This window comes from Aptenodytes forsteri, unplaced genomic scaffold, assembly GCF_000699145.1.
Source record: "Aptenodytes forsteri isolate BGI_AS27 unplaced genomic scaffold, ASM69914v1 Scaffold54, whole genome shotgun sequence".
Taxonomy (NCBI): domain Eukaryota; kingdom Metazoa; phylum Chordata; class Aves; order Sphenisciformes; family Spheniscidae; genus Aptenodytes; species Aptenodytes forsteri.
The window spans coordinates 1,138,867-1,149,906 of NW_008796044.1; the positions used below are offsets into that span (position 1 = coordinate 1,138,867).

Genomic DNA, 11,040 nt, shown 5'->3' on the forward strand with positions numbered 1-11,040 from the left:
AGTTAAGAAGGCAGAAGGAACCAGGCTCTTGAACTCTTTCAGGCTTCCCTGATATCTACTCTTAAATTGATTCATTCTGTGCAGCCCTGTACTGCACAGAATCCAAAAGAAGCACTCTAGAAAAAACTTAAGAACTGCTGAACTGAACAAGTAACTTTTCTTTTTTTTTTTTTTTTTTTAAGAACTACCAGGTTTAAAAGGTAACTCTTAAACAACTGCATAGGTTTTTAAACAAAAAAGCTAACTTCTTCAATTCACTCTAGTCTCACATCAGGTAATCAGTTCACTAATAAAGAAAAATGATACAGCATATTCATAAAATAAATGTAGTTGTATCATGTTACACAGTCAAAATATTGCTGCTTCAGGTTTCCAAGACAGCTGCATGAGTACATGGCAGAATCTTTTTTCCTGTGCACATTTCCATCGAGGTTCAGCATCACCTTATTCTGTAACACACACAGTATTGTGGTCCCAGATGCACAGAATGCTTTTTAGGTAATGGGTTCTTATCAATTTGCAATGAACAAAATCGGTGTTCCCTGGCCCCAGCACCCCTGGCAACAGCAGACTGCTACCAGCAAGAAATGCATATAAATGCTGGAGTAAGAAATGGAGGGCGGGGAGAGAGGAAGCAAGTGCCAACACAAATGTAGGTTTGAGTTCAGGCCTGTTGTCTGGGGTGTAAGTGGTGGGGCAGTAGATGAGAAAAGGATGAAGGCAGGATTGAAACAGAAAGGAAGAAGAATCTAAGCAGCGTTAAAATACTCATGGCAACAGGTAGGCAAGTGTGAGTGATAAAACTAATTCTAGGCAGAGACAGTAGTAAATATGTAAGCTGTGCAGCTCTGCCACAGTAGCATAACCAGTACAGAGCTCATATTTACAGATCTAAAACTTACGATTGCCTTCTGTTTCCCACACAAAGTACTTGGCCAATAAACTGGCAACAAATACTATGCTCCTCTTACGCACCCAGCAGAGCCAGCAATTTTTATGTTGTCCACAGAAAGTGTTTTGAGAATAAAACAAGGTGACTAAAGTGGCACTTGACAGGAGAAAGCAATGGCAATTTTGTATGCAGAGGCAGTAGAGACCAAAGGGTCCAGTCTTGTTTAAAAACTCCTCATTGCTTTAGAGATGCAGATGACTTGCATCACTCTTCTTGGTGTGATGTAGTATTAGCACTTGATGCTCATTTGAAAGCAATACATAAATGCTCACTGAAAATTCACCATATGGTGTAGGATAAACCAGCTCAAAAAATGACTAGCTTGCTGTTAATGTTTATTCCAAACTTAAATTTGAGAGAAGGATTTAGCACCCTTTCTTCAGCAAGCGAGCGAGATGAATTCATCAGTGCTACCAATACTGCCATACCCAAGTTAAGAGCAGCCTGGAATAGCTCGAGAGAGAGTTCCCATCCAAACTCATGGAGGTCACAGCACTGGAAGCTCCTCAAGAGATGGGGGAGGAGGAGGCAGAGACTTCCCACTGAGTGACAAAGATGTCTGCTGATCAAAACAGGGGACTATTCTCAACCTGAGCAGATGGCATCCCTAGGATTATCACCAGCAGCTGTCAATGCAGTGATTATACATTGAAATTGCACAGCTAATGTACTGTATAATTTAACTAGACTGAAGAAGATTAGGGAGAGGGAACATTATGAAAAGATTTGGAGCTTATATTTTCCTAATAATTATGGAGGCACCCCACAATCTTCAGTGCAAAAGATACATTTAGATTTGCTCTTGAAGGCCGGACTAAAACCCATGTTATACACTTCAACATCTTCCAATTCAAATACGCTCAGAGACTTCCTGGGCCAATCAAGTCCTCTGCAGTGCTTCATTTTTCAAAGATTTAATGAGTTTGTCAGAGGAAACACTTAATTAGCTCCTTCAACATTCCTTCTGTTACATTGACAGAGCTAGGAGACGGAAGAGAAGAATTTTTAATCTGAAAAAAATTAACCTTTTAAACAAAGGCAAAAATCAAATAAATATGTTTTTCTACATGCATACAGTATTCCTTTGTCTTGAGAAAATGCAGGATTTTCAGCACAAAAACATAAGAATATTGATGTATGAAAGGAAAAAATAATGAACATGGGGTTTCCTTCACTGACTTGAAGGAGATGGAAGAGAAGAATTTTTAATCTGAAAAAAATTAACCTTTTAAACAATGGGGAAATTCAAATAAATATGTTTTTCTACATGCATACAGTATTCCTTTGTCTTGAGAAAATGCAGGATTTTCAGCACAAAAACATAAGAATATTGATGTATGAAAGGAAAAAATAATGAACATGGGGTTTCCTTCACTGACTTGAGTTTCCTCTTAAATTATTCTGCAGTTGCCTGCTGGGGTTAAACCATGACATGCATGAAATAGTGTTACAGATTTTTCTGGTCATCTAAATTTTAAAGCATAAAAAAATGCAGCAGGAAATATATATTTCAGTTTTAGGGACCACATTTACAACTAATCTGGTGCAGCAACACAACAGTGACACGAGCACCTCCAATTTACACTGGCTGAAGGCCTAGCCAGTTATTTTTTATGTTTATAGAAGCACTCGGTGGGATATTTTTAGACCAATCTTTCTTGTTAACATTCTCTGCATAATTCATATGTCCTTATTCTCTTTGGGGCGGAGCAGACATCCGAACTGGGGGAGCAAAGGCAAACAGGATCACTCAGCAGCCCATGCAGAGAGCCGGGGTCAGGCAGCCCAGCTGGTGTCAGGATAGGGAACAACACTGCACATAATGCTTGGAAAACCTCTTGGCCACTTGTGAAAGTTTCCAATTTATACAAATGAATTCTTTATGTGTCTTAAAGAGGCAGTCTGCAGTTTAAAGTTACTAAGAAGTATGAGCTTACTGGTACTTCTGCTGCATATGTGGCTGACATTCAAGCAGACTGATGGGGCAATTACATTTCTTATTAATTCTTTGCTTAGTAGTCCCACAGTTCTTGTTTTCCATATAACAAGGGGTCTGATTACCCCACTATTTCTCAGCATAACTAGGACAGCTATGTAAACATTATGGTTCATCTAAAACTCAAGAGATTAACAGCACTAAGCCACTAAAAGTTTTCCCACGAGTCATGGTGGCAGTACCAATCTTTCACTTTTTCATTTTCCCACAGAACAAATTAAGGATTAATCACTGTTACTTCATGTAAGAATTTCTTGCTAGCAATACAGGTTTTCACTTGTTTATCATTAGCTTCCCACTGTGTTATGAGGAACTGCCACTCAGGTACCACTTGGTCTCAGGGCTCATGCTCCAGGACCGATGATGTTCCTTTATTCCATTTTGCCCTCTGACCAAGCTGCACAATAGGTAAAGGAGAGTCAGTTTAATATCAATTGGTCTTAAGGTGCTGTGTTGTACAGTGTTCCAATACTTTAAATGTTTTGGAATTCTTTGTTTTTTGAAAATGATATTTCCACTTTTCCCACACAGAACTAAAAGAAACGACAGAAGTTTCCAAGGAACAGTCACTACCGACATTTACCCAAGTTTCCTTGTGGGGGACACGTGCCTCTGTGCATGGTTTTACAGAAGCATGCAGGCACGGCACGAGCACGCTGACAGTGCTTGATGCCAGATGTTCTATTTATAGCCCCATAGACCAAGAAAAACACAATACAGCCTTATTTAAGCTTATTAGCTCATATTCTGTATTAAACTCAAATGCCAGTAAGCAGCTAAGGTTCATCTTACGACAATTTCCAATTTAAGATGCTTCTTACAATGCCAGTGAATTGTACACGATCATTAGAAAAAACAATTCCCCTCAAAATGCTGTATGCAAAATTCACAGTGGATACTGAAGTTTTATTTAAAGTGGAATTAAATATGGAACTGGACAAAACTCAGTATTCCAAAAACAGTAACTCTTTTGTTCCTAGGGACACCTCAGAACAGCCTTTCATTTTGATATTATGTACTAGCAACTTTAAAATATATACTTAAAAAATTCCGTAACTAGCCCCGAGTTATGATAAATGACCAAAGCTGTTTTACTGTCCATAGACTTCTATATTTTTATTGTTAATAACACTAACATTCAGGTGTTATAGTAGTTTAAAACCAGTAGCATTTCAATGTTCAAATACTTCTTTCCTTTGATCATTAAACAGTCAAAGTAAGGCACTTTTACCAGTGAAAAACAGAACTAATAGGAAAGAAAGCAACATTCAGATTATATTCACATTCATTCTTTCAAGAGCTGATGGTGTCTTTATCTTGTCTGTCACCAAACTCGGTGTTGTCCCCTGCCCCCAGTAACACTTCACAGCTCTGCCAGTCTGGGGCAGCCGGGAGACCATCTACTCATGGTTAACCTGAAGAGCCCATTTTCTAACTTTGGCTTGTGCTTGTCTTAACTGTATATAAACTTAAGTCTTGGTATTTGCTCCATTGCTTAGCTGAAGACAGGTGGATTTAGGCAGGGATCACACTATCCTGAAGGCCAGCCGGTAAGGATACACACTACATAGTTGCACACACCTGAAGCTGAAATCCTGACAATGCACCAGCTACCGCATGAAGCGGTACACCGTTGTCTTGCACATGGGGACAGGACTGAAACCTGTTTCGGCACGTACGTAATATATTTTCCTTTTCTCCTTCTGCTCTTTCCTCCCTTTCTCCCAAAAAAATCCACACAAATCTTGCCAGTCTCATTATTTGCCATAACTACGGCTTGCACCATGTTTTCATGAAAAAAACAAACCCCCACAAACCTTCAGTTACAGCTGTCAGTGCAACAGATACTGGTGATGGGTTGAACTCTCAGTGACTGTTAAGGCTCGTTTATATATTAATCCTATACATCAGTCATACTGATTTAACAGCATATGGATTCACAGCAATTATTTTCAGATTCTCTTCATCAAAGCATTAGCAAGATAATTTAAAATGCTATTTGGCAAGGGAGTTGGGGGGGAAACGCCAGTTGCTCCCGAGCTCAGGTTCAGACAGCTCTGCCTAAGAGTTCCCCCGGTGTTACACCAACACCAGCACTTCACGGTTTACACTCTCCCGCTAGTGCCAGCGGTGGTCCTGACCTGGTGCTTGTGGTGAAACAATAGCAGTTTTAACTGCTGTGTTTTCTAATCCTGTTCAATTGTGTTTGGTGGCATCATACTACTTCTGCCCAGAAAACACAGCTTTTCTCCGCTATTTGATTGGACATCAAGTTTTGAGCATCCCCAAATGGGCAAGGCCAAACAACAAACATGCAGAAGTCGGAATCGGGCACCTCAAAAGTTAAATTTTAAATTATTTCAGCTCTTTTGAAATAAGACAACCACATTTCAGACTAATGCAGAAGAAAAGGCATAACGTAAAAAGGATTCTACTTTGGGAGGATTTTCCCTTCACGCGGCCTTTACCAATACACCACACAATATCTCTCACTTCAGAGAAGAAGCAACATAAAATAGACTGAATTAAGGCTGAGGACAATTGGGCTGTTAACAGAACTCTCCCCAAAAGTAATCAGGTTTTCCTACCCCATCTCCTAGCCTCCCCACACACACACACTTTTTAAAGTACTATATGGTAAATATCAGAAAGTGAAAAAGAAGTCTACTGATAACAAAAAATACAGTAACTTTTTTTTTTTAAATTCTAGTTTTTGCAAAAGTGGGACTGTTCCTCCATGGGATACATTATAGTTCAGAAACTTGTTACACAACTGTGATACCTGTAGCAAATCCTAGTCATGTTTTCCCTCTCCTTTCTGTATTTTATTTTATACCAGAAAGAGATTGTTCAGATTTCACAACTCTAAATCATGTTGGGAAAAAAGTTGGTGACTGCACAGAAGCGAGGGGAGACAAGAGCCCTGTGCCTGGGATTGGGAATGGTCACGTGCTCCATGATGATGTACTTTTTTATTGGAATCACCATTGTGCCATTCTACACTAAAAGGTAATAACAGTCACTTGTTTATGAATACCAAGCTATTTCTTTTTCCTGTCAAATACAATTATTAAAACAGTGCCAAAATATGTTAGTACCTTGTACAATAAATAAACAAGACGTTCTTGAAGAGCTCATAAGAATTTAAGACAAAAAAAGAGAAAGAAAATGTGAGCTAAGAAGTCATCAGGCATTTACAGGTAAGTACAAGAAAGAGACAAAATCCTGCAAATTCATGCAAAAGGTCCATGTAATAAAGAGACGGCGGGGAGGGGGCGGGTGGTGGAAACATGGGAACTGATCTGAGTTCTGAGAATTAGTGAATGAAATTAGTCAAAATATTTCTGAGAGATCAAAAGCTCCACTATGCTCAGCCAGATTTCAAATAATAAGGTCAAGCTTTACCAGTGTAGTGTACTTCCAAATATTTACTACCAAGCATTAAAATCCATAGCAATTTTTCTTTCTTGAATAACATTTGAAGCTGATTACAGATGGGGTTAGAATCTGACTTCAAACCACAGAATGCGTAATAAACAACAACAAAAAAAGCTTTCCTGCACTGCTTTCCTATGGCCGCCCTTCACCAGGCACAGCCATTGATTCGGGGTGGGCAAAGTGGACCACAGCAGGATTGAGGAGCCATGAACTCTACCCATGCCACCACCCACAGATGCCTCTCCAGCATGCGACTCATAACAGATACTGTTAACGCATTTAAAAGCAATACCTTTTGTTTTGTTTTTGTAGTGTTTGGACAACAGAAACTATGTGCAAGGTACTCAAAGCCAACATCAAGGACAAAGTTCTCTGCCCAAACAGCGAAGGCTCAGAGGAGGAGGATATCTTTCCCTATCCCTGTCTACAGGTGTGGGTGAATCTGACAGCCTCAGGACAAGAGGTCATGCTGTATCAGACTGAAGATACACTGGAAACAAATCCTAAGGTACTTGCAACACCAACTGAATAAGTGCTCTCTGCTGCTATCTAACACCTTTGAGGAAAAGGGGTGATTGTTTTTAAACCAAGCAGCAGAGTTAGAGTAGGGGTTGTTCATCTTTTACATGTTAATGTCTGTGCTTAGACCAAGGCATTTTTAAAATATTCCAGAAATTACACAGTTTTAGATTTTGTTTTAAACATTACATCAAACATTAAGTTAATACTCATTAAGCAATCACACCAACTAAACATGAATATTTAACATTTAAGAACATTTAAAAATATGTAAATCTCTGAGTTGAAGACCAATGGTAAGAAATAGTTTATAAGCTGTGGCTTGTTCAGTTGGTTGTTGAATTATCACAGGAGAGACCTGAAGTTAAAACGGTCCTAAGTAAGAGCACAAATCCCAATTTTACTTCCATTTTAGGTGTGTGATATGAAGCAGGGAATAAAGAAAGCAGGGAAAGGGGAAAATGAGGGTACTGTTGGGAACATGCTGCACATCTTAGACAAAAAGGAGAAACAAATCAGTAATTTTGGAAGACAATCAACCAGAAAACTCATGTGTCTTTGGTCTGCAGCTGTTTCTGGCAGGCATGGCAGCAGAAACCTGGACTCATGGAGAAGGCAGTCGATCGTTTTAGGGATCTCTTCCCCAGTGGAGGAGCACAGACCATGCGTGGGACAGAAATGTGGGTGCACAGTATTCATTTGGCTTTAGAGATATGGGAAAGACTGGGGAAGGGGAAAGAGTAGGGTGTTATCCCTTTGTTTCTGCCAGTGTTTCTGCTTGGGAATCAGCAAAGAGCTCAACATTTTTAGGCTTGCTCCCTCAACAACCAGAAGCGCTCCTACAGGTTCACTGTCCCAAGGAAGGTCAGGTTCAGTTCAGTTCCAAAACCACAAGTATTTCAGAGGTCTTATTCCAGCTCAACACTCCCTAAGGGGACAAAAAGTGAAATTCAGATCTCGGATGCCCAAGACTGAAACACTTCCAGAATCCAAAATAAACATGCTCAGACTACAAGTGCTCATCTTCTTAAAGGAATTATATAGATTAGAGTTTCACACAGTGCAAACCTGATAGCATAAAACACTTAAGCTGAAGAGAATTTTGCTAGCTAATGCCTATCTTTATAGTGACTATCTCAGCAAAAGCTACATACAATGAAATAGCAAAGCAGAAATTATCCACTGTAGACTGAAACAAGAGTCTTGTTCACTGCAAGAGGAGGTGATTTGCTGATTCCCTATCATTTGCATTGCTGCAAGTACAAGCCTTCAGGTCAGGAACCATCCCCTTTCTGCCTTGGCCAGCTTCCAGCTTAAGACACCTGAGCATTATTATGTATGCAAAATAATATGGCAGAAAAGAAAGTGTTATGAACAACAACAACAAAAATTAGTCCTTCAAAGTCTAATAGTATTTCCACTGAAGACTAAATAACTTTGCGTTATTACTACAGGTCAAAATAGTTCTGTGTTATGAGGACAAGTAGGAAGCCTCCAACAGCTGTGCTTTCCTCTTATTTGTCTACAAGTTACAGCCAGAGGTGCACAGTGAAGCAACTTCATTTTCCTGCACACTGACAAGCCAGTTCTGAATTTCCACACAGCTAACACATTTCTGCTGTGGTGGTGCCAAGAAGCTCTATTAGGAATCCGAGCTTGGCACTGTAATAATAAAGTGACAGTCCCAAAGACTGCAGTTTTATTTCAAGCACATATGTTTTATTGGTTTCCAACAACATTGCTCCAACCTGTAAATCTGCAGACTGAGGGCATAGACACACTGACAGAAACACAGGGAAGCATAGCAAATGTGTTATGGACATAAGGAAACCAGGACTATCTCCAGGGATGTTAGCCAAACCACAGAAGATTTTGTCAGTACTAGCACGTTTGTTTTACTCAATCTGACTTAACTACAAACCCTGCATTAGAGCATCTGTTATAATGAATGACCTTGCTTTCTTATTCCAGTGCTCGTATGTCCCAGGCAAGTCGGAGAACTCTAAAGAAGTTAAAGCACGAATAGAAACAATTGCAAGCAATTTCAAAAAATACCAGACTTTCCCATGCTACTATGACCCAGGAGGAACGCAGACCAATGTCATTTTAAGCAGACTTTATCCCCCAAAAGGCCTCCTCTTTGCTTTCCTTTGGCCTACACTCATGTTTACTGGTGGATGTCTGATTATTGTTCTGGTAAAAATTAGCCAGTATGTTTCCGTTCTTTCTGCTTGGCAGTAGAAAATAAATATCTAGCATAGATTGTTGCAAGATATTAAAAGGTCCTTTGTTCTGCCTGTCTTTATCTGCATTTTGTGACTTTTAATATACCGAGTGTCAATCCAAGGGCAGGCATTCCAGAAAACTGAATGGCACCCACTATGGATGGTAGTCCATTACATGAGGACAAAATATGAAATTTATGAGATATTTGCAGGCATTCCTGGGAATCAGAGCACAGACTGAGTTACTATCTATTGTTTCCTTGGGTTTTCTGAGGTACAGTTACTTCACAGAGCTACAATTCAATTTTACTACTACACTCTTGTTCCACATTTTAGACAGACACCTAATTTTCTGTCTGGTTGAGACCAGTTGGCGCCAGATCCATATACATCATTACAGGCAGACACACCCTTTATATACTTCATTACCAATACAGTATGTATTCACGGCATACTCTTCACGTCTGTTGAGAAAAGAAGTTTTGTTATGGTCCAGAGAGATATTTGTTATCATGGATCTCTCTGCTTTTGGGAAAGGGGAGGGGGAAAACCACCCAAAAACAAAATATACACACACAGACATTACAGAGTTCGCACTCTAAACATCTAACACCAATTGTATATAATGAAATATATCCATAAAGTATAGGGTATGGTAAAGAAGCTTATATTAGAAGTACATTTTTGTATTTAACTCAAATCATAGCTTTGCTTTACTTTGACACAAGTATACCACTCAAGGAAGGCTACCTGCCTGCCATTTGCATATATTATAAAACTCTTCAGGAAAGGAAGTCACGATATAAAGAATATGATTATGTAGTAGAAAACATCCATGATGTCTTAATAAATACAGTAATTGAACATAACCATAGAAGTTTGCATGCTTAGCACAAAGATATTTCAGAATAGAGACATGTTTATTTCTAGCACCAAGACTCTTAGGAATGCTCCGATGCACATATAGACACATTTTCTGTTCTCTGAAAATAACTCTGTTTCTCTCAGCCAATTTTCAAATTGCTACTGGACACAGGAGGAACATAAGATACTTCCTGCATGCTGTATTTGACTGGCACTTAGGACAAAACTAGTCCAAGCTTTTTTTTATCACACAGCTGATGAATTACATAGCAGGTATCATTCACAGGGAAATTTCAGGGCTTAGATACAAATTTAGATTCATTAAATTGTAGTGGAAAAAAGTTATTCTCATCAATGTGGTACAATTCTCTATTGTTTATTGTAAAAAAGAGGAAGGCTGAAATATTAACCCATTACGTGCATTTTCCCACATTACTAATGAAACAGTGTCAGAATTTGCTTTTCATCATGATCAGCAAATCAAAATTAGACCAGGATAGCACAAAAAAGCAGTTATTAACATCAGCAACACTTGTTCAACATGCAACCTAATACCTGTTGAAGCTAATGCACTGTACTGGTACCAAAAGAGGTGAACAAGCTAGCTGTAAATAAACAGAGACGTTTATTTACTAGGCTCTTTGAAAGCTTTATTCCAAATCTTGCTTTTCAGCAGTTTAAAAAGAGTATCTAGTTTGCAAACTAGAACTTGCTCATGACTACTCTACACTCAGTCCAGCAAATCAGTAGCTCCCACCCACCTTGCTCCCTCTCAGTTCAGCAGAGGTGAATGAAGGTTGGATGTTGTTGTTCCTTCTAATGGTAGTCCTCGCTGCCGCATTCACTCATGAGTCAGTAACTTGCCTCTGAAGAGCAGAAGCTCTTGATCTTGCTGAGCTCAGAACTCAGCATGAAATGCAAAGACCAAGAGCTCCTGCTTCTGACTTCCACCTTGGCTTCCCAAGACCACCCCCTAAAGCCACATCCTCTTCACATCCCTGCTCATAGTTATCCCTGATAGCAGTAGATGAAAATTTATTGGGAGT

At 39.3% G+C, this 11,040-nt stretch overlaps 1 protein-coding gene across 2 annotated transcripts in view; it reads left to right on the forward strand.

Annotated features, from left to right (window-relative positions):
• Positions 1-9,724, forward strand: part of KCNMB1 (potassium calcium-activated channel subfamily M regulatory beta subunit 1) — a 10,261-nt gene extending 537 nt beyond the window's left edge. The window contains exons 1-4 of one of the 2 annotated variants that reach the window (XM_009285693.2): positions 4,536-4,623; positions 5,788-5,957; positions 6,699-6,894; positions 8,877-9,724. In XM_009285693.2, the coding sequence (XP_009283968.1) occupies positions 5,821-5,957; positions 6,699-6,894; positions 8,877-9,146 (603 nt within the window). In that variant the 5' untranslated portion in view covers positions 4,536-4,623; positions 5,788-5,820 and the 3' untranslated portion in view covers positions 9,147-9,724. Of the gene's footprint in view, positions 1-4,535; positions 4,624-5,787; positions 5,958-6,698; positions 6,895-8,876 lie in introns of those variants that run through there. The other variant, XM_009285692.2, reaches the window with a different exon arrangement.
• Positions 9,725-11,040: the final 1,316 nt, after the last annotated feature.